Source organism: Pygocentrus nattereri, chromosome 12 (genome assembly GCF_015220715.1).
Source record: "Pygocentrus nattereri isolate fPygNat1 chromosome 12, fPygNat1.pri, whole genome shotgun sequence".
Taxonomy (NCBI): domain Eukaryota; kingdom Metazoa; phylum Chordata; class Actinopteri; order Characiformes; family Serrasalmidae; genus Pygocentrus; species Pygocentrus nattereri.
The window spans coordinates 32,003,698-32,026,632 of NC_051222.1; the positions used below are offsets into that span (position 1 = coordinate 32,003,698).

General features: G+C 40.0%; 2 protein-coding genes across 2 annotated transcripts; both read right to left on the reverse strand.

Moving 5' to 3' along the window:
* Nucleotides 1-2,447: 2,447 nt before the first annotated feature.
* Nucleotides 2,448-9,208, reverse strand: si:ch211-286b5.5 (uncharacterized protein LOC100003596 homolog). The gene is made up of 3 exons (XM_017724871.2): nucleotides 9,054-9,208; nucleotides 6,420-6,547; nucleotides 2,448-5,360 (listed from the first exon to the last, which is right to left on the reverse strand). The coding sequence occupies exons 1-2, from the start codon at nucleotides 9,141-9,143 to the stop codon at nucleotides 6,422-6,424; spliced, it is 216 nt and encodes a 71-aa protein (XP_017580360.1). The 5' UTR covers nucleotides 9,144-9,208; the 3' UTR covers nucleotides 2,448-5,360; nucleotides 6,420-6,421.
* A 2,911-nt stretch (nucleotides 9,209-12,119) lies between these two features.
* On the reverse strand, nucleotides 12,120-22,091 carry LOC108443953 (GTPase IMAP family member 7-like). Its single transcript, XM_017724873.2, has 6 exons — nucleotides 21,978-22,091; nucleotides 17,555-17,638; nucleotides 16,069-16,176; nucleotides 13,607-13,748; nucleotides 13,346-13,427; nucleotides 12,120-13,233 (listed from the first exon to the last, which is right to left on the reverse strand). Exons 2-6 carry the CDS (start codon nucleotides 17,620-17,622, stop codon nucleotides 12,422-12,424), a joined length of 1,212 nt encoding a protein of 403 aa, XP_017580362.2. The 5' UTR covers nucleotides 17,623-17,638; nucleotides 21,978-22,091; the 3' UTR covers nucleotides 12,120-12,421.
* Between the last annotated feature and the right edge of the window lie 844 nt (nucleotides 22,092-22,935).

Below are 22,935 nucleotides of genomic sequence, written 5' to 3' on the forward strand. Positions count from 1 at the left end.
TAGAGGAGGATTATTTTATTATTCCCTGCTGATCTGATTCTGCTGCGGAGCCGCGACAGCAGAGAAACGCCATATTAATCAGCCAACCTCACAATGTCTGACCTCCTGCTCTCTGATTCAGCTGGGTTGGTATTTCTTATCAACTTCTTTCTGTTTTCATTCATTTCCATATTTATTTATTTCTGTGTTTATTTCTCTATGTCCTTGTCTTTATGCTAATGAAGGGGCTGTCAATCAATGACGTCACCGCATCTTACCGTTCCTGCTGTGTCCTGTGTTTGTTCATATACATACATAATAAACTCAGCAGAGGGTTTATCACAATATACATTAGAATAAAGTCATATTCATAATTCAAATAAACATAAAAACAATAAAAAGTAACAAAACATATAAAATCATTAATTAATATTCTATAAATCGTGTTTAATCAAATATTAACACTTTTCTCAGTAAATAAACACAAACTACTGAAATAAATAGATCTTGAAAATGTGTCTTGGGTGCCAAAAACTTTTGCATAACACTGAAATATATATATATATATATATATATATATATATATATATATATATATATATATATATATATATATATATAATTAAACATACACCATATTTCCAAAAGTATTCATTCACTCATCCAGGTCATTGAATTCAGGTGTTCCAGTCACTTCCATGGCCACAGGTGTATAAAGCCGAGCCCCTAGGCCTGCAGACTGCTTCTACAGACATTAGTGAAAGAATGGGTCGCTCTCAGGAGCTCAGTGAGTTCCAGCGTGGTACCGTGATCGGACGCCACCTGTGCAGCAAGTCCAGTCGTGAAATTTCCTCACTACTAAATATTCCACAGTCAACTATCAGTGGGATTATAACAAAGTGGAAGCGTTTGGGAACGACAGCAACTCAGCCACGAAGTGGTCGGCCACGTAAAATGACAGAGGGGTCAGCGGATGCTGAGGGGCATAGTGCGCAGAGGTCACCGACTTTCTGCAGAGTCAATCACTACAGACCTCCAAACTTCATGTGGCCTTCAGATCAGCTCAAGAACAGCGTAGAGTGCTTCATGGAATGGGTTTCTATAGACGAGCAGCTGCATCCAAGCCTTACATCACCAAGCACAATGCAATGTGTTGAACGCAGTGGTGTAAAGCGTGAGTGAGAGCAACACTTTGTTTTGGACCAATTCACTATTTCTATGAGGAATATTAGTCAAACGGTTTATAATCTTTGTTCATGATGAGCATCAAGGGGAGATACGACACCCAAGAACCACTTAAAACAACACAGAACGGAACGTGCCTGCAAGCATGTCAAAGCCATTTGTCACTACAACAGCCAAAGGGAGCTGAGGATGTGGGATTTGGTGGCAGCTGCTGTAGCTTCCATCGTGTAATCATTTATGTAAACATACTTTTTGTAAACTCTTATGTATAATCAGCTTGTTTCAGTTCCAGCCGGTATATCTTTTTCATTTTAATATTCATGAAGGTATTCCATCTATTTCCTATTCCTATTTGTGCTTATGCTTATTATCACTGTTTTACTATATTTACTATATAGGACAGGTCTTTAGGGAAAAGGGTGGAGGAAGACAAGGAGTCATTTACAGGGATGGATATATACATATACAGATGATCCATGTATTAGGCATATGACCACTATTTGATACACATATGCTATGTACACAACACATATACACATCATTTTAAATATATATCTGCCTGACCTTTTAGAATATACAGTCCATATATGGTCATATATTAGATTTCTGTATGGGTGACCTCGACCCAGCCGAGGTTTTACTTTTTATACTCACAATAATGCTGGGTTAAAAACGACTCACATTTGGGTCATGTCCAAAACCAATAACCAGCACTGGGCCACTGACGGAACACACATTGGGTTAATCTGACCCAAAATATATGGTTACTTTGACCTAGCACCAGGTTATTTTGTGTCTTTTTGACGTCAATCATTACTATCAGCTTTGGTCCACAAGTTAATTTGAACCTAAAATATACACTCCTGAAAAAGATGGTTCTTTGGAACAATGAACACTCAAGAGAACCCTTTGCAAGATGAACGAGTACTTTGCATCATGAAATTATTTTTCAGATTGATGGATAAAGTGCTATAGATGGTTCTATATAGCACTATATAGGGGGTCTTCTATTATTACAAGCTTGTATCATAACAGTAAAACCCTTTTCAAAAAGATTCTATATACAACCAAACGCATGTCGTTCTCCATCAATCTGAAGAACGTTTCTGTGACGCAGTACCCTTTAATCATGCCAAAAGGCTCTTCGAATGTTCATGGTTCTACATAGAACCATTTTCTTTACTCTAAAAGCCTTTAAGAAGCATCGTTTTATGAGTGCAAATTGTAAATGAATTGGAACGTTTGAAACCCACAGGTTAAGCAAAGAAAGACACCCACAGAGATCAGGGTCAAAAGGAGGCTGCTTTACTAGTGGATAGAAAACAAGTGAACTACTCAGAAGTTCCACTATAAGGCACACAGATTTAACAGCCCAACACAAAATCAAATCAGAAAGATATAAATACACGTCGTATCTACCAGGTTTATGAAAACTGTTCACCTTTCATGTTCTAATGAACACGACGGACATCAGCGTTTACTTTCCACACTGGGCAGAACACGAGTACATAGACCCAGAAGAACCCATAAGGCTGAATCACAAGTGGCTCCCTACACTACATGTAGTGCACTATGTAGGTCATGAAAGATGTCATCCACTCCCAAATAGCATATTCTATATCCATCAGATATAGATTATAATCCCATTTACATTGGTATTGAATGACTCCCTAACATTTAGTGCACTATTTGGGTGCAGAAGCCAAGCACACGCAGTGCACTGCATAGGAAGCAAAGAGACATTTGAGACTGAGCCCATAGAGGAGATTAGGATTTTTGCTAAGCTAATGAACACAGGACACTACAGTGGGAAGAAAAGCATCATCAGAGTAACAAACAATATCTAAAACCCAAAACATAGTTAAAAACAACCGTTCACACCAGGGCTGGGCAACGTGGCGGAGAAATCATGGTAGCATGACAAACGCAGCAGGCTAGCTATTCAGCCAGGCAACAGGTTTCCAAAGAGGTCTACATTTGTGTGTTTATGTCCAAGCACACTTAAAGTTCATCAAAGGCACAACTGTGTGTAAAATCAACAAATTTATCTTTGACTGTAGCTCACACGTCATATTTATCTAAGGAAAGTATGTGATCTTCCTTCAAACACATTCATGCAGTAGTAGCAGAGAACCTGCAGAGAGGAGAATCATGTCTCCAGGGGTTCTCAAACACTAGAGGGCGCTCCTGAGCGAGTCCAAACTGAACGGGTTTATATGGAGCATCTGCGAAAAATCATTGCTTATAAATGGTTGAGCATTTTTAATATAAAAGAATACAATAATTTCCCGAACACAGAGCAGCATAAAACATTTTAACACCGCTGTTATATTTTTAAGAGCTTTAAAACTCGTTATAGGAGTTTAAAACGGCGCCTCGTGTATGTTCATGTGAACCGCCAATGAGCTGCTCTGCTCGCCAATCAATCATCACTCCGTAGCAGTAATGAGACCTGCTGCCCAAAAACTGTTTGCTGTAGAAAAAGGAAACATACAAATGTGTTGTTTGTTTTTTTTTTAGCAAAATACATCCTTCTAATTTTCTAAAATTAAAGTTCTAGTCAAGTGATTAGAATCCATTTTAACTTTTTGTTTTTAGCCGTTGAGCTATTCACCCACATTCGTTGAGGACTCGCTTGTGGACGCCCTCTGCTATTTAGCAGTCATGTTTCTGATATAATAGGGGAAATAGGAAGTGGCCAGGCTCCTCAGAATGGCTCTATTAGGCCTAATGTAACAAGAATAGGTTGACAAATCATGTTAGCATGGCTAAAAATGAGTGGATGTTGCTAAGCACCAGTCAGCATGATGCCATTGGTGGTTACTTGCTTTTACTCACCGTTAGAAACAATTCTTGACTGAACTATTCCTTTAACATATGACTTGGATTTGAACCAGACACATTTGTGCTGGAGTAACGCATTAAAATGTTTATGAACAAATATGAAAGTGAAGGGAAAGTGGTTAGTTCGTGCCCTGCCGGTTGCCTTCAAAATGTAGGTTAACAATGAACTGGAGGTTCTGCAAATCTGCACAATATAATGTGCCAAATGGCCCCCATGTTCAGCTGCATTCCACACTGTGTGAATGCTCCAAACGAGTAACTTGGTTATTAGGTGTTTCCCACAAGACTGACTACAAACTCTGTCCATCAGTCATTCCATCCTATGAAGTAGCACCGTGGGATTTGTAGTTCAATTGTATTTTTAATCTTTACAATTATGTAACTTTATATTGTGTATAACAGCTTTCCTACTGTGTTTGTAGCTACTGTGCCTGCATGGTTGCAAAAGTGTCTCTCTCAAAGGTTACTCAAGCTGTAACCAAAATGATCCCATATTGCAAAATTAATAACAATTCAAAATGTTTTCAATGCAACCAGCAGATGGCGCAGTTCTACACTTTCCCTTCCCATTCAAACTCGTATAGAACGCATTCCATAACGCAATTACAGAACACAGACGTTATATCGCCCAGCCCTGCTTCTGCTTCACAGCACTAATAAATTAGCAAAGGATCACTTTTAAAAATTACACCTACAACTCAGTTAGAATTTAATATAAAAAGTTCCGATATTTATCTATTAAAAAACAGATTCTATTTTTTTCTTCATATAAAAACTTACAGGTTAACAGTCACTGCTGGGAAACGTTTTGGTTTGTTGGAAATGAAGGCCATAATGTGTTGGTAACATCAGTCCTGCTTTGAATGATCCACTTCATGTCTAACAGTGTGAACGATTGTATTCAAGGTTTTTCGACTGACATGAAGGAGTGTGGTTATTTGTAACAGTCTTCTTGTTTCTTTTTTTTAGTGTTATACATTTACTCCCAGTGCACTCTGAGGGTGCAAGTACGAAGGAAAAGAGCTTGTAACCATTTCTAACCCTTTCTGTCTTTAGGAACAGGATATGGACCACTAAATCAGGATGGTATTACGGGTGATGTAGTTCTGAGACAATGTGAATACAGTACTGTAGTGTATGAATACCTACAAGTGGATCGTACCAACGTGGATAACACAGTGTAACGCAGCTTTATCGGATAGAGTGTCCATAAGAGGAGACGAATGCAGCAAAAAGAATTCTCACAACTCTGTACTGAAGTGTGTGTATGTGCGTGTGCGTGTGTGTGTGTAGTGTTTCCAAGATGTTTTTTCAGATGACCATCATCTTCAGTGGTCCTCAGCCATCAGCAGCTGTGGAAGGGAAAGAAAATTAGTGTGGACGGAATTTTAATAACATTAAAAACGTGTAGAAACGTCCTTAATTTACTAGCGCACCATCAAAATTTTCAATCTATCGGTTTCAATCTATCGGTGTTCTATCGGGTTGAGGTCAGGACTCTGTGCAGGACAGTCAAGTTCTTCCACACCAAACTGGCTCATCCATGTCTTTATGGACCTGCTTTGTGCACTGGTGTGCAGTCATGTTGGAACAGGAAGGGGTCATCCCCAAACTGTTCCCACAAAGTTGGGAGCATGAAATTGTCCAAACTCTCTTGGTGCTGAAGCATTAAGAGTTCCTTTCAGTGGAACTAAGGGTCCGAGCCCAACTCCTGAGGAACAACCCCACACCATAATCCCCCCTCCACCAAACTTTTCACTTGGCACAATGCAGTCAGACAAGTACTGTTCTCCTGGAATCCACCAAACGCAGACTCGTCCATTGGATTACCAGACGGAGAAGGAAAATGGGTTTGTTGCCCTGAGACAACATTGTGCAACAGCGGCTTAAATAAACTTCACAGAAATGTAACGTAGCAAGAAAACATTTTTAAAGTGCTCATGGAAAAAACAACCTTCACCTTTCTGAAATGAGTTTTGCATCGTGTGTAAACATTGTTTGATACAAGTTTTGAAACAAACTGTTCACTCCTCAGTCCATATATGTAATGTTAAGCTACAAAACTAAACCTTTTTGCTGAGTATGTTCACAAATATCCACCTATTCAGCTCCGCCCACTCACACTGAAGTTATAAAGAGTGTTTCAGCCTGGACTGAATGAGGGTGCAATACAGGACAACCAATCAGGACAACCAACCAATCATAAAATAGGGGATTAATAATGGGATTTGGGTCCTTTATGGCATTTTGGTGCAGTTTTCACAGCTAAAAGAGCAGAACAGAGCAGCTTCACTAAAGAAAAGACAGCAGAGGCTTGCTGGGCTAAGTACCCTACATCAATATCATCATAATTCAGGGTGGGATAAGTGGAGGAGGACTGAAATAAAGGTTGTGTAGGTTGATCTGGGTACCTCTAAAGCAGCCCACATGACTTGGGTGGACGGAAGGGGTTGTCGCCAGATGGGACGCCCATCAGCAGCGGGTCTTTATGGGCATTCTGTAGGCAGAAGTTCTTCAGGTCTGTGGCCGCTTGAGACACCTGGCAAAGAAGACTCTCAAGAGTCAACCAAAAATGATCACTTTAACAACATCTTGTTCACAAAGACTCAGAAATAATGCCGTCTTCTCATTATGTTTCCAGATAGTTAAGTTAAACTGATGCTTTTGCACTTTTCCAGTCTATTTTCAAATGATAATTACTTCTGTATACTTCTAGCCTTTTCTAACAATCCAGTGATTTAGGCCCAATCCCACTCCTCACCCCTACCACTTATCACCCTTAGTTCGTCCGTTTTGCGCATTCATGTCCAAGTTTCAAGTTTATTTGTTATTTGCACATGTCGGGACATCCATGTATTGAAATGCTTGGGGCGAGGCTCAGCTAAAGTTATAAAAATACTCAAAAAAAATACCGAAGCTGAAATATAGACAAAATATAGAGACAGGAGGGATGTACGTAGAAAAAAAAATCTGCTATGTACAAAATATTTAGATTAAACAAGGTATAACCCGTGAAGCATATATACATTTTAAAGTGACTCAGTGTTATTGTTATTTACAGTGATTTAGTGTTATTGTCCATAGCAAAGATGATCTAGTGAAATGGTTGTTGGGGAAGGACCCACGGCTTCACACCTTGTTCCGAAGCCCGTCTAGGGATAAGGTTTCCTGATTTTTGTTGAGTTAGAGGGGTACGGCGAAGTATTAGGGCTACATGGCCCTCCAAACGGCGGTGTTTCACAGGCACACTCCAGAGTTATGAGGGAAAAAAGCGAAACGGGCGAGATGACTGCACCAGCGACCAAAGTCATAGTTTAATGTCGTTTCAATGTATCAGGGTCCTTTTCTTCAGAACAAGCATAAAAGATCACTAGTAAGCCAATGTCTCTTTAGCTACCCGATAAATTTCCCGTTCCACCTTCAACAGTCCAGCAGTTCTGCCGCATGTAACTGCTGCAGCACTTAACGTGGAACGGGACAATTCAAATGGGAAGCTGGCGAATGTCTGTCTTCAGCTTCGTATCACTGAAGGGGTGAATTAGGGGTGGGCAATAATAAATAACTGCCCTCTGAAAGAGCAGAACATGTAGGTGACCCTGGGCTACTTTATTAAAATATCAGCATTTAATTTATTTTACTGTGTTTGCAACCCATTAGAAATCAACGACAGACTAACCCAGGCCATCCTAGTCCTGGTGTCTACACTTTATAACGTTTGTGTATCTGCTTTGGCAGATATGAACATGAAGAATATCAGTAATGCTCATACTGGTGCAGCCTAGTTCATCAATCATGTTTTTTGTGCTTAACGTCTTTCTATTGTGCTGGTTCGGCTCTTCACTTCGGACCTTCAGCACAGGATCCAAAAACAGCCCAACACACTCCGGTTGCTGTGCTGATCGATGCTGGATGTGCTATGAAGGTCCACTGCAGTTCTGGTTACTCGATAGATGAACATGGACCTTGGCGGAAGACGGACCTTATTATTATTATTATCATTATTATTTTTAAGTTGCTTTCACTTCAGCTCGAACCGAGCCGTTATTTCACTGAAGTCACAATACGGTCGTGTGCAAAAGTTTGTGTGCCCCTGGTCAAAACGACAGATTCTATCGGTTTCCTAAGAGAAGATCAAGACCCTTTAACGCACTTAAATGACTCTTTTTGTGGGCTAAATTTAACAAATTGGGGGAAAAAATAAAACTAAATTTGGCCCGAGCCTCAGTCACAGCACATTTACCCTGTCGCTTCGTGTCGTTTCCCCCCTCAGTGTGTTGAGCTCTGTAAATAAACAGAAATTGTGCATGAACTTTTGCTAGTTAAGTTTGTTCCCTGTCCAGTTAACCGTGTTCACTTGTTTTCAGGAGCCAAATAAATCATTTGACCGGGGTGTTCAAACCTTTGCACACAACTGCATCATTAGTTTGTCGTCAGACTGATTAATAAGCACTGATGAGATATAAAGTGGCTGTGTATTGTGTGTTATTCCATAAACACTACTAAGGCTTTTCTCTTTCAGTGCTCAACTCATACAAGCAAAATAAACGCTGTCTTCTGAACGATGCCACCTTTATTAGAGGGTAAAACGCCTTTTACGCCCAAAGTTACAGATGAATACTCGGCATTTGTGGCGTTAAACTCTTCTCGTCGTGTCTAAAGCTGATAGTAACTCACTCATTTGGCTTTTTTAAGGCTTTGCTCGTATTTGTATGAGCAGGAAACAAAACAATGACCAGCCACTTGTTTATGGGTCCCTGAGGGAGCGACCGACAGCAATAACGTCGTTCAACGCTTCGAACCCTTTTCCCTAAAGAAATACACGAATTAGATCATTAATACGCTAAAAACACGTATTTTCGACCGCTTTACTGTACAGACAGGGCTGAACAGCGAGCTAGCAGGCCGCCCAGCTCCCCAGCTGTCTGCTGGTTAACCCAGGTTGGCTAAGTTAGTTAGCCAGATGCTAACCTACCACCTGCTTTCCACTGAAAACTTCGCCCAATAAACTTTCACCCGCCGTTTTAAAGTTCATTTTCCGCTCTTACGTGGATTCTCCGGACGCTGGCCTCCAGCCGGAGCTGTTTGACAGCTTTGTGAGCGACGGCCAGGTTGGTGCTGGCGTTGTTGTTGGACATGACGGAAAGTTTGAGGGGAAGCGAAGCGCCCAGAGGGAGACGGAAGTTTTAACAGGGAGCGTTGACTTTGGGCCGAATCCCAAATGCCTCCCTGCTCCCTCTATAGTGCGCTTCTTCGGTCTGGAAACTAGTTCTTCTCCACCCAAGTAGTGCGCTAGATGGTAGACAGGGAGTCGTACAGCGTATGGGCGAATGTAAATGGCTCTCTGTTAGACGTTCACTGCGCTGTTTGGGTGTGAAGCTGCTTTTTCGTGACCTACATAGTGCACTACGTAGGGAGTAGGGAGCCATTTGAGACTCAGCCAGACGCGCATACTGTTGACAGAAACTCGCAGGCCTTTTTTTTCCCCAAATCTTTTTTTTTATTTATTAACTTTCATATTATTATAGACAGCTGCATTTGATCCCAAATGCCTCCCTGCTCCCTCTATAGTGCGCTTCTTCGGTCTGGAAACTAGTTCTTCTCCACCCAAGTAGTGCGCTAGATGGTAGACAGGGAGTCGTACAGCGTATGGGCGAATGTAAATGGCTCTCTGTTAGACGTTCACTGCGCTGTTTGGGTGTGAAGCTGCTTTTTCGTGACCTACATAGTGCACTACGTAGGGAGTAGGGAGCCATTTGAGACTCAGCCAGACGCGCATACTGTTGACAGAAACTCGCAGGCCTTTTTTTTCCCCAAATCTTTTTTTTTATTTATTAACTTTCATATTATTATAGACAGCTGCATTTGAGAGAAGGAATGTATAGATCACAGAATCACATATCCATTATAAAACAACAACAACAACAACAACAACAACAACAACAACAACAACAACAATAATAATAATAATAATAATAATAATGAAATAAGAAAGAAAGGTAACAGTGTGTTTTAAGGTCTGCGGAACAACTGAGTTCATATCACAATACATACATTAAGAGCCAGTTATTCAGTCAGCCTAATCAGAAACTGTAGGACTCATTTATATCACAGTAGCTACATTTACAGTGTTTTCAATATCAGCCGATGTTTATTTTGTGTAAGAGGCCACATTGTTTAGCATGTTATTTGATGAGAAGGCATTTCTTGACTATTTCTGCAAATGAAAAAGAACAGATGTGCTTCTATAATAATATTATCAAATGCAAATACTTATATGTGTCATGGGCCTTAATAGTAACCCTTCTCTCTTTTTTTAAAGGTGGAACAGTTTCAAGACATCTAAATTAATGGTGATATGCCTGAAGGGACTAAAAAAATATATAGATTTGCATTTCCTTTTTTTTTTGCTTTTATTTTACTTGCAAAATATAAAAAAAGTAAAATAAAAAGAAAATGATAAAGATTAGAAAGATATTTAAGATAGATAGACAGACAGATAGATAGAGTTGTAGATAGATAGATAGATAGATAGATAGATAGATAGATAGATAGATAGATAGATAGATAGATACAGTGGTGCTTAAAGGTTTGTGAACCCTTTAGAATTTTCTCTGTTTCTCCATAAATTTGACCTAAAACCTCATGAGATGTTCACAGAAGTCTTAAAAGTAGATCCAGTGTTACGTATCTGAATGGCAAAAGTGTGTGAACCTGTAGGATTAGGAGATCATTCGAAGGTGAAATTAAAGTCAGGTGTTTTCAGCCAATGGGATGACAATCAGGTGTGAGTGGGCACCCTGATTTATTTAAAGAACAGGGATCTATCAAAAGAGACGTTGATGCTCATCAGGCTGGAAAAGGTTACAAAACCATATCTAAAGAGTTTGGACTCCACCAATCCACAGTCAGACAGACTGTGTACAAACGGAGGAAATTCAAGACCACTGTTTCCCTCCCCAGGAGCAGTCCACAATGTTAATGTTCATGAGTCCACCATCAGGAGAACACTGAACAGTAATGGTGTGCATGACAAGGAGAAAGCCACTGCTCTCCAAAAAGAACACTGGCTAAAGATCAAGTGCACAAGCCAGAAGGCTATTGGAAGAATGTTTTGTGGACGGATGAGACCAAAATAGAACTTTGTGGTTTAAATGAAAAGCTTTGTGTTTGGAGAAAGGAAAACGCTGCATTCCTGCATAAGAACCTTATCCCATCTGTGAAACATGGTGGTGGTAGTATATACAGTGGACCGTAATCCTATAGAAATATTGTGGAAGGACCTAGAAGCAGCAGGTCATGGGAGGAAACCCACCAACATAACAGAACTGAAGCTTTTATGTTTAGAGAATTGGTCTCAAATTCCATGAAGCTGATGTGCAGCACCAATCAACAGTTACATTTAGTTGCAGTTACTGCTGCACAAGCAGGTCACACTAGATACTGAAAGCAAAGGTTTGCATACTTCTGCCACACATAGATCTATAAAATTGCATCATTTTCCTCAGTAAATAAAAGGCCAGTTCTAATATTTGTGTCTCAGTGGTTTTATTCGGTTCTCTTTATCTACGATTAGGATTTCTGTGGAAATCTGATGAAGTTTTAGGTCAAATTTATGTAAAAATCTAGAAAACTCTAAAGGGTTCACAAACTTCCACACACCACTGTAGATAGATAGATTTGCAGATGGATAGATAGTTAGAGTTGTAGAAGGACAGGTATACAGAGAGTTGTAGAGAGATAGAGTGCTTTGTCTGGCAAGCATTGTAAGGCCCAATCCCATTTCACTCCTCGCCCCTACCACTCAGCCCATAGCCCTCTGTTTTGTGCATTCATGTCTAGGCATAGGGTGTCCTGATTCTTGTTGAGATAGAGGGGTGGGTCGAAGAGTTAGGGCTACACGGCCCTCCAAACACAGGCTTTTCAGAGACTCCAAACAGACCAATGTATTTTCTCTGTTAAAACTGATAACCACTGTATTTTCTTTAATGTGGTTTCAGTGTATTTTGCTCGCTTTCTTCATAACAAGCACAGAAATTGCTAATAGCATGCTAATGTCTTGGTAACTAGTTAGCTAATTTTCCCGTTCCACCATAAATAGTCCAGCAGTTCTGATGCCTAAAGCGCCAGAATGTAACTGCTGCACCTCTTAAGGTGGAACAGGAAAATTCTAGCAAGAATAGCTGACTTTAGCTTCGTATCACTGAAGAATCAGGGGTGGGTGATAATAAATACTTGCCCCCCTCCTTGAAGGCTTATGATGCCTTTTAACTCAGTTCCAAGGGTTTAGGGTGACGTTTGAAAACAAGGGGTAGGGGTAAAATGAAGAAATGGGACGGGGCGTGAATATTTTAGTTTATTTAGTTATAAAAAGGTCTGCAGACCCCGTGTTGGACATGTTCTCCTGAAGGCTCAGCTATTTTGCCTTCTTACAACACAATCCCACACAGAGAGCTACTAAGGCAGCAACTGCAACCTGTAATATGATGATTATATTAGAGGCCTTTTCTAGCTCTGCAACACATTTTATGTTTTCATTCTGCTCATCTCTCAATTTAACTGCCATCTCCTTCAGCTTATCTTGCTTATCCTGCTTTTCTTCTATGGTGTTTTGCTGGACTTTCTGGTAGACCTGGTGTAAGTGAATGTAGCCCATATTTTCATGTAATATTAGATCTATCTTTTTAAACAACTCTTTAACTTGACTTTGGTTACTTTTGTCGTGGTTGTTGAAGACGTGATATCTACCTCCACAGGTGTCTACAAAATTCTGAAGCTCTAAACTGTTACTGATAAACTTCTCAATGGGTTTTCCATTCAGCAGATCTCCACCGGTGAAGAGTATCATGGTGAACTTCACAGCTTCTTCTCCAAAGTTCTCCTGAATCCACTTCATGGCGTTCATCTCCTCCTCTGTGAATCTTCCCAATCTGACCACCAGCAGGAACACATGAGGACCAGGACTCGTCATGGAGATACATTTATGTGCTCTGTGGGCTGTTTCTTCTGATGTTGGCCATGTATCCATCACCCCAGGGGTGTCAATCAGGGTGATGTTCCATCCACCCACAACTTTGTTCATAGTGCCACAATCCAAAGTCACAGAGGCTGGAGACACATCGACTTTGAAAGCCTCTTCACCCAGGATGGTGTTTCCTGACGTGCTCTTCCCAGCTCCAGTCTTACCCACCAGCATCAGTCTCAGCTTAGGATAATTCACCTCATAGCCTTGAATATACAAGTCACTATTAGGGAGACTGTCTTTGTAAGCAGTTTAAATACAGGGTTTGAGTTTCAATAACTGTAAAATTTTGTAATCTGTAGTTTGATCTGAGTTTACCTTTGACATTAAAGTGCAGCATAACAAACACTGCAGTCACTGACACCACAGAGGCCGTCCAAATGAATATGCCACTTATTTTCTACCAGAAACAGACAAAGACTCTCTTGAATGAGATAAATAGTGAAGGCACAGAATTGTAGACATCGCAGTCAATACTGGTTTTATTCATAAACTGATTACATTAATGACGAACAATGTAGGGATCTAATAAAAAACCTCCACAAGACGATTCTGATTTTGTAGACTTTTGTGATGTACCTGTCGAGTCAGTCTTTTGTTCTCACGTTTCAAGAACGCAATTTCTTCCATCTTTCTCCTCTTCTGTTCCTCATCTCGCAACACCTCATATGTGTTGTCTGTTTGTGTTTCTTTGCTCTCTGACTCCTTTTTCACTGAGAGCCTGAAAGTTGCAGACATATTGAGAACAAACATGATAAACCAGTAAGTCAGGAGAAAGTGCATGCCACCAGAGTTTTGGAGGGTTACTGTAGAAACAGATCCAATTTCAAAATTTTGTAAAGAAAAAAGAAAATCTAGTGGAAAATATTTTTGGCAAAAAAAGATTTAATGGGTGGTGATGTAAATGTAATGTAATTGTGAATGGCATCTGGCTGCATGTTTGTGAAGCTGAAAGTCAATGGATTGGCATGAACCTGCTTTTCAAGATATTTTAGACAATATTGCACCCATAAGGTAAGCTAATTGCTAAATAATTTTCAGCGCCAGGATTCGGAGCAGGATTTGAATTTGAATCAACAACAATCTTGCCTAGTTAGTAGCAACAAAAAGTCAAAAAGAAAGATTTAAGATGAGCATTGATAATTTAGAGATGAATTGACAGACTTATTTGCATGTATGGGCACACCAGATGATTTCAGCTTTGTAAAAAATCAAACACAGAGCGATATTTTACAAAAACTACTTTACATTTGTTTACAAAGGTTTCCTGCTGGAGATGTGAGAAAAGCGGCTATAGCTGAGCTGAAGCTTCAAGCAGAACAAAGTAAGCCTGGATTTTCATTCAGACTTACTTTCATTTCAGTGTGATGGCTTGGGCATGCATGGCTGCCAGTGGCACTGGGTCACTAGTGTTTATTGATGATGTGACACAGGACAGAAGCAGCTGGATGAATTCTGAGGTATTCAGAGACATACTGTGTGCTCAGAACCAGCCAAATGCAGCCAAACTGATTGGTCTGCATTTCATAATACAGATGGACAATGACCCAATACATAAAGCCAAAGCAACCCAGGAGTTTATTAAGGCAAAGAAGTGTAATATTCTTGAGTGGCCAAGTCAGTCATCTGATCTCAACCCAATTGAGCACGCATTTCATTTGTTAAACACTGAACTTCAGACAGAGAGGCCCACAAACAAACAGCAACTGAAAACAGTAAAGTAAAGGCCTGGCAGAGCATTAAAAAGGAGGAAACAGCGTCTGGTGATGTCCAGGAGTTCAAGACTTCAGGCAGTCATTGCTAACAAAGGGTTTTCAACCAAGTATTAGAAATGAACATTTTAGGCTTTAGTTCCTCAAATTTTTATGCAATCATTTTGTTCAACCCACTGAATTAAAGCTGAAAGTCTGAACTTCAACTGCATCTGAATGGTTTTGTTCAAAATTCATTGTGGTAATGTACAGAACCAAAATTAGATAAATGTTTACATCTGTCCAAATATTTATGGACCAAACTGTATTACTATATAATATATACATTATTGATAGCAAAGTGTTACTGTTATGTAGAGTTAATCTTACAAAATACATTTGTAAAAACGTTTGCTCTGAAACCCACCTACCTCCTTACAACAGACAGAGATTAAGCAATGGTACTGAAGTCAGGCACAGATTAGAATGATATACGTCATCCTGACACGCCTGTGCTACCAGAGCAAGTTAAACAGAAATAAATCTACATGCACAGTACCAAGCTACGTGGCAATCAGTCTGCAGAGCGTTAAGGGGGAATTTCACCAAATTTGTCTAAATTTAAATGGTTAGGATGTAAACAGTCATTCAGAGTGGTTTGTTTCTTCTAGAGGAACCTACTGAATCAGAATTGTTCACAGTGGTGGTGATAGGAACCAGACATCTGAAGACTTTAATGACTCTAAAAGCTCCCTCACAGAGAGATATTATATAAAATGGCTATGAATGCACTGCCTGACTGTCTGAGACATTGCTTCACGATTGTTTTGGGAAGGGCAACATCACTACTGTTTAAATGTTTCGTATATCATCACCATGTTTGTTTGTATTGTTCTGTTCATTGTTTGTGTTGGTTGATAAATTGCCCCTGGGTGTGAGTGTGTGACTGTCTGTGTCTGTCTGTCTGCCCTGCGATGGACTGGCGACCTGTCCAGGGCGTATCCTGCCTTCCGCCCGATGACCGCTGGGATAGGCTCCAGCGACCCTGAGGGAGAAGTGGCTTAGAAAATATGTGTCTGTTTGTGTGTTCAGATTTTGTCCAGATTACTTACGGGAGCCCCCTAGCGTCTCGGACCCCAGGGCACGCACCCGTAAAACCCATGGGATGATCCAGAATGGACTCTTTGTGACACAGTTCTTCTTCTAACAACACCCATCACATTTATATACAAAAGTTTTTAAATTCAAAACCTACAACCTTGTGAGAAGATGATGTAGCCACTATAGCTGAACAGTGAGGAACCTGATTCTGGATATACAGCACAGAGAGAGGAAAGATCTCTGTCTTACCCTGAAGTGGGTGATGTACCGTTGTTGCTCCCTTTTAAGTACTCGTCATTTGTTTCCTGCTCAGGATTACCAGACTCAGAATCTGCTGCCTCAGTGTCGGCATTATCCCTGTAAATTGTAATAATAAAGTGATAAAATTATGCAATACTTTAAGTTTAGGCAGAAGAACATTATCGTCTTAACTTTATACCATCTTAAACGTTACGTAATTTCTATCAGTAAACTGATTTCTTTGTTTATTTCATTATTTATCATTAGTCCTCATGTGCTGGAGATCATGTGGTATGGATGTTGGAAAATGTATGAAGTCTTTTTCAGTCTTCCACATGTAACAGAATTGAAACTGTATGATTGATAACAGCAGACAGACAGTGTAAAACATGGTAAATAATACAAAATAATACAATACAATAATACAAAATGCTGTTTGCAGTTGCACTGCTCTACGTTTTTCTCTCAAATTCATACGACTTGCAGAAGTTATTTTAAATGGGACTTTGCATCACATTAATGAGGTTGACCACAGATGCACTGTTGTTAGTAAAGGTGTAGACCACAAATGTTGGTCTTGGGTTGTATGGTCTACTCCACTCACCACTAATTGCTTTTTAGCCCTCAACATGGGGAGCCTCTATATGAACACACAAACAGCCAGAGTGGACAGGCTGAGTAGGGGACTGAATGAGACTGGGGAATGATATTATTCCAGTCCCAAATGGCACACTAGTTTGTGTCCACAAGTGTGTGTGCCTGTTCAACCAGGGTGCTCACAAGCACCCTCTATGCACCCTTACTGCAACCGAGGATCGCACCTGTGGCCTTTTACCCAAAATTGAGAGATGCAGGCAAAGACCAATGAGAGCCAAGGGTTCCTTACAACATTCTGATTAACATGATGGAGAGAAAGATATTCAGATGTGAGCAAAAATGCCAAGTTTTAGCTCATTAATTTAACTTATGCTTTCAATCTGAATTCAGATACTGAAGACAAGCAAAGTAACTGATGAGCTGCATGCAACGCACAGGAAGGCAAACCTGAAAAATGAATAGTTTATATGGGTTCTTTCAGCAGGCTATATCATCAGATTGGCAACTGGTAGTTGCTAGAATAGTTTGTGTACAGTTTTAGCTTCTTTATTTTCACACTCACTACTAACTCCTGCAAATATCACAATCATACAGAAAGTCTAAATAAGGCTAATTTATCTACCTCAGACTTTAAACTGAATCATTCATTCATCCATGTACTTAAATGATTTTCTGTGCTTTTACTGAACAAATCAAGACAAACCATTACAGAAAACTTCCATCTGAATCTTTGATGACCCTCAGCCAATTCATAAGTAGCACAAATAAATAAGGGGTGCAGTCTAGTGGTTCTCAAAAATGGCTCTAATATAGTTGTAATATTTCCACAGTAAGTGAAATTGAAAAAAAAAATCAGTTAAAGCTTTATAGCAATGGTCATAGTAAAACTTTGTCTTACTTTTCTGTAAAGTTTTCAAGTGGGCCAGGCAGGGATCTGTCATCTAGTCGTAGATTTCGTTTGGACATGTCGTTGAACCTGAACCTATTTGAAAAATAAACCACAAAAAAGTCATGCTCTGATTTCTACTCTCTAAATACTGTACTCTCTGTGAATTTTATGGGACATTTTTAGTCCCGTTTAAGGTGATGTTTTTTTGACTTTACTGAACAAGCATCAATGTTTTTCCCCATTTTTTTCTTTCTGTTACAGTGGTTTGCTTTTTTTTTTTTTTTGATGGTTTAGTTCATGACATCCAGTTAACAAACGCTGAGTCGCTGCATGTTGTGTTGATGTGTAGATCTTTATAGAAGTGAAAAAAGTCACTGCACATTTTACAGGTTAATTAAATATTCTGTGTTATGATCTGCCAGAATATACAATTCTACAGGGAACTGAGCTGAGCCCCAGATCTTTACATGCCCAGCTCATGTATCGTCCCATCTGTACCACTACAGAGTGGAGAAGGTAAAGTGTTTAAATGCTTGTAAATTTCCATCAGGTGCATGATGGGGAATAATCTCAATAATCTAGTTGCAGTGTTGCAAATAGTGACCCTAGTCATTGCAAAACCATAGTCGGTGACTAGAAACTCTGTGACGTTGTCTTTAGGTGTGATAGGGTGTCAGACTTTCGTCTTTCCAAAGCATTTTCAGTCGTCTAGTGTATGGTTCGCATAAAGCTACTTAAAGTAGTTCTACTTGATACTGGCTGTCATGATTGGCCCCTCCCAGTCCTCCATGTGCTTTTGTTTTGCTTCCTTGTTTTTCCCGGTCCTGCCCCCTTGTTTCCAGACCATGCTCTTAATTGTACCACCTATGTTTATCACCTGTGTCATATTAACCCTTGTTGTTTTTGTATTTAAGTCTTAAATATGGTCTTTGTATGTATTGTACTGTATTGTTTGGTGTCTGTTCTGCTGGCCTCCGTTGTTTGTTTAGCCTGTTTTCCTTTTTTGCAATGTCTGTCCCTCATTCTGTCCGTGTTGGCTCTCTGACCCCGGACCGTTTTGACCCTGAATCTGGATTTGCCCCTAATAAATCTCGCTTCTCTCAGTACAAGCGTCCGCCTCATCATCGCTCTCCAGCGTTACACTGATAATGTAGTGTGGTACAAAATGATCACCAAATATAATACAAAAATGTAACAGTAGCAAGAAAAAACTCCTTAAGAAGAAAAGGAAGAAACCTTAAGAGGAACCAAGACTCAAACGGGGAAACCCTCCTCCTCTGGTTGACACCAGATACAGTGGGTTGCAAAAGTATTCAGCCCCCTTGAACTTTTCAACCTTTTGCCACATTTCAGGCTTCAAACATAAAGATATGAAATTGACATTTTTTGTGAAGAGTCAACAACAAGTGGGACACAATCGTGAAGTGGAACGAAATTTGTTGGATATTTTAAACTTTTTTTAGAAATAAAAAACTGAAAAGTGGGGCGTGCAATATTATTCAGCCCCCTTGCTTTAATACTTTGTAGCGCCACCTTTTGCTGTGATTACAGCTGCAAGTGGCTTGGGGTACATCTCTGTCAGTCTTGCACATCGAGAGACTGAAATTTTTGCCCATTCTTCCTTGCAAAACAGCTCGAGCTCAGTGAAGTTGGATGGAGAGCGTTTGTGAACAGCAGTTTTCAGCTCTTTCCACAGATTCTCGATTGGATTCAGGTCTGGACTTTGACTTGGCCATTCTAACACCTGGATACGTTTATTTGTGAACCATTCCATTGTAGATGTTGCTTTATGTTTTGGATCATTGTCTTGTTGGAAGATAAATCTCTGTCCCAGTCTCAGGTCTTTTGCAGACTCCAACAGGTTTTCTTCCAGAATGGTCCTGTATTTGGCTCCATCCATCTTCCCATCAATATTAACCATCTTCCCTGTCCCTGCTGAAGAAAAGCAGGCCCAAACCATGATGCTGCCACCACCATGTTTGACAGTGGGGATGGTGTGTTCAGGGTGATGAGCTGTATTGCTTTTACGCCAAACATAAGTCCGATTTTGGTTTCATCTGACCAGAGCACCTTCTTCCACATGTTTGGTGTGTCTCCCAGGTGGCTTGTGGCAAACATTAAATGAGACTTTTTATGGATATCTTTGAGAAATGGCTTTTTCTTGCCACTCTTCCATAAAGCCCAGATTTGTGCAGTGTACCACTGATCGTTGTCCTATAGACAAAGTCTCCCACCTCAGCTGTAGATCTCTGCAGTTCATCCAGAGTGATCATGGGCCTCTTGGCTGCATCTATGATCAGTCTTCTCCTTGTTTGAGCTGAAAGTTTAGAGGGACGGCCGGGTCTTGGTAGATTTGCAGTGGTCTGATGCTCCTTCCATTTCAATATGATCGCTTGCACAGTGCTCCTTGAGATGTTTAAAGCTTGGGAAATCTTTTTCTATCCAAATCCGGCTTTAAACCTCTCCACAACAGTATCTCGGACCTGCCTGGTGTGTTCCTTGGTCTTCATGATGCTCTCTGCGCTTTAAACAGAACTCTGAGATTATCACAGAGCAGGTGCATTTATACGGAGACTTGATTACACACAGGTGGATTCTATTTATCATCATCAGTCATTTAGGTCAACATTGGATCATTCAGAGATCCTCACTGAACTTCTGGAGTGAGTTTGCTGCACTGAAAGTAAAGGGGCCGAATAATATTGCACGCCCCACTTTTCAGTTTTTTATTTCTAAAAAAAGTTTAAAATATCCAATAAATTTCGTTCCACTTCACAATTGTGTCCCACTTGTTGTTGATTCTTCACAAAAAATTACAATTTCATATCTTTATGTTTGAAGCCTGAAATGTGGCAAAAGGTTGAAAAGTTCAAGGGGGCTGAATACTTTTGCAACCCACTGTAGCAAACAGTAACAGCAGAGAATGAGATTTGATCATCAGTGAAGGGGAAAAGCCGGAGAAGCAATGATTACGATAAAAAAAAATATATATAGCCACATCATCAGGAGGGTCAGTGGTGGGCAGGTGAGGTTTGCAGTGTTGTACAGCAGAGGTTCCCTGGTCAAACTGGTCCACCAACACTGATAGATACATGGTGTAAGACCTGCTATATTTTTTATACTGTAGGTCCACAGTAGTCTGAGCTCTTCAGTCCAGCACACCACCCTGCCCCCGGTTCCTTATTTAATTTTCTGGAAATTGGCAACACGAGTTCTGTCAGTTATAGTGAACTTGGTTTACTGTCACAGTTGCCTGGAATGAAACTGAAAGCTCCTAAATTTTGTTTTATTTATTGATTTATTTATTTATTTTTTTAGAGTTTTTTAGAGTTTAAGATTAAGATTACGACCTGTTGTTCTGCACAAAAATTATCATGAATACTAAACAGATAAGTTGGATGTTTCTGCTAAGTATCTACTAAGAACATTTACAGCACCATATGTTTCATGACTGCGGCTCAATTAATGCCACCAAATCACTCAACCTCCTTTATCTCTGAGTGGCGTTTCCTTCAGGCCTGACACTGCATTATCGAACAGTCTGATGAATGTATGTAAACAGCTACATCAGAAGCCCGAGAAGACAACAGTCCACAGGCCATGGCTAAGGGGCAGTCTAACAAGTGCAACAGACTAAGGGGCCGTCTAACAAGTGCAAAAAAAAAATGAGCACGTCTTTCTTTTGTTTCACTTTCCACGTGTTTAGAAGAAACACGTATGTCATAAAGTAGACAGTAGCTTCCTTTAAGCCGACGACACAGCCCTGTTAGAAAAGCCAGTCTCCTTAACGTGAGTGATTTGATATGATTTTGCCTTGTTTTAGCTTAAATATGTGGGAATTATGTGTTCAAGTCAAATCAAGTCAAGAGGCTTTTAATTGTCATTCCATCTTTGTACAAGTACACAGTGGAGTGAAATTACGTTCCTCCAGAACAACACGGTGCACAAGGAACACAAAGTACAAAGTGCGAACGTGCAGACATGGTGTGCAAACAAACAAACAAAAAAATCAATGTGTTCGCTCCCTTAATCATTAAAGGTCATTCGGTGACCTGCCTTTCGCAAACATTCATATGCAGTGAAATTTAAAACTGGACATTTTTAAAAACACATGAAATTGTAGTTCTCTGTCTTTCAGTGGGTTTGATCACTACTTTGAACATTTAGTTCATTAGAAATAGAGGAGAGAAAGTCGCATTTCCAACAGATGTCAATAACCCACTTTGTGTGGTCAAAAACCATTGAAAACAAGCTGGAATCAGTATGTAAGTTAATACAGGTCTATGCTGTCCTGTTCAATCTAGAGAAAACCTCAAGAAAGTCAGCTGTCTCCCTGTAGACGACTCAAAATGGGCTTAGTGCTGTAAAATAAAACCATAGACTATGCTCTACCGTCCCTTTCGCATGAAGAGGTAAATTATGATTTATTCACCTGATTATTGAAAGAAGACACAGAAGAACGACGAAGTGTGTCGGCTGGTTTCTCTTCGGCTCTTGAACTTTCTCTTCTGCTTAGCTCCCCAGCCCCCCTCGTCCTTTTTTGCTGCTTTCTCTTTTCCTGACCTTTTGTTCATCAGCCTAGTGAGCACATTGGATCTACACACAGCACACAAGCACACATTGGCTACAGCAATGATTTGAAGATCAGTTAATCTGTTGCCTGTGTTGTGATTGTGATTGGCTGATTTCCCCCCTAGTGAACCAATAAGATTCTCTTCTCAAAGTCTCTGAGCGCTTACGCTCACTTTCAATCTCACTCAATCTCATTTCACCCCTTGGCCCTACTACTCAGCCTGTAGCCCTGCATTTGGCACATTTCACGTCTAGGGGTAGGGTGTGCTGATTCTCGTTGGGCTACATGGCCCAAAGTGTTAGGGCTACAGGGCCTTCAAAACAATGTGTTATGAGAAAAAAAGAAAAGCCGTCAAGATGAGTGACCAAAAAAACCCCACAAATGTAAATATTTTCTCCATTAAAGTGAGTGTAACCACTGTATTTTGTTAATGTAATATTGTTTCAGTGTATTATGGTCATATTCTTTGTAACAAGCATAGAAAATCGCCAAAAGCATGCTACTGTCTTTGTAGCTAGCTATCTAACTTTCCCGTTCCACCTTAAATAGTCTGGCAGTTCTGACAGCTGAAGTGCTAGAATGTTACTGCTGCACCATTTAAGGTAGAATGAAATATTTGAACAAGAATAGCTGAGTTTCACATCAAAATAAAAAAAGGTGCATTTAACAAATAAAAATGGTATATAATGATTTTACAGAGCCATGAAACACACCCGGTGAATTTTTCTAAAGTTCAGACATATAGTCAGATTTAATGCAATTGTTCTTTAAATAATTGAAGTAAATGTGTCTATTTTATTGGTTTGTACGTTGATGT

What these genes read in the sequence shown, in the direction of transcription:
- LOC108443953 (XM_017724873.2), bottom strand. Translation starts at nt 17,622, where the DNA reads ATGTCCAAACGAAATCTACGACTAGATGACAGATCCCTGCCTGGCCCA. An exon ending in GGTACATCACCCACTTCAGG is followed by an intron (nt 13,749 to 16,068) that starts GTAAGACAGAGA and finishes TGCAACTTTCAG; the next exon opens with GCTCTCAGTGAAAAAGGAGT. An exon ending in ACAAAAGACTGACTCGACAG is followed by an intron (nt 13,428 to 13,606) that starts GTACATCACAAA and finishes TGTTTCTGGTAG; the next exon opens with AAAATAAGTGGCATATTCAT.
- si:ch211-286b5.5 (XM_017724871.2), bottom strand. Translation starts at nt 9,143, where the DNA reads ATGTCCAACAACAACGCCAGCACCAACCTGGCCGTCGCTCACAAAGCT. An exon ending in CCAGCGTCCGGAGAATCCAC is followed by an intron (nt 6,548 to 9,053) that starts GTAAGAGCGGAA and finishes CTTCTTTGCCAG; the next exon opens with GTGTCTCAAGCGGCCACAGA.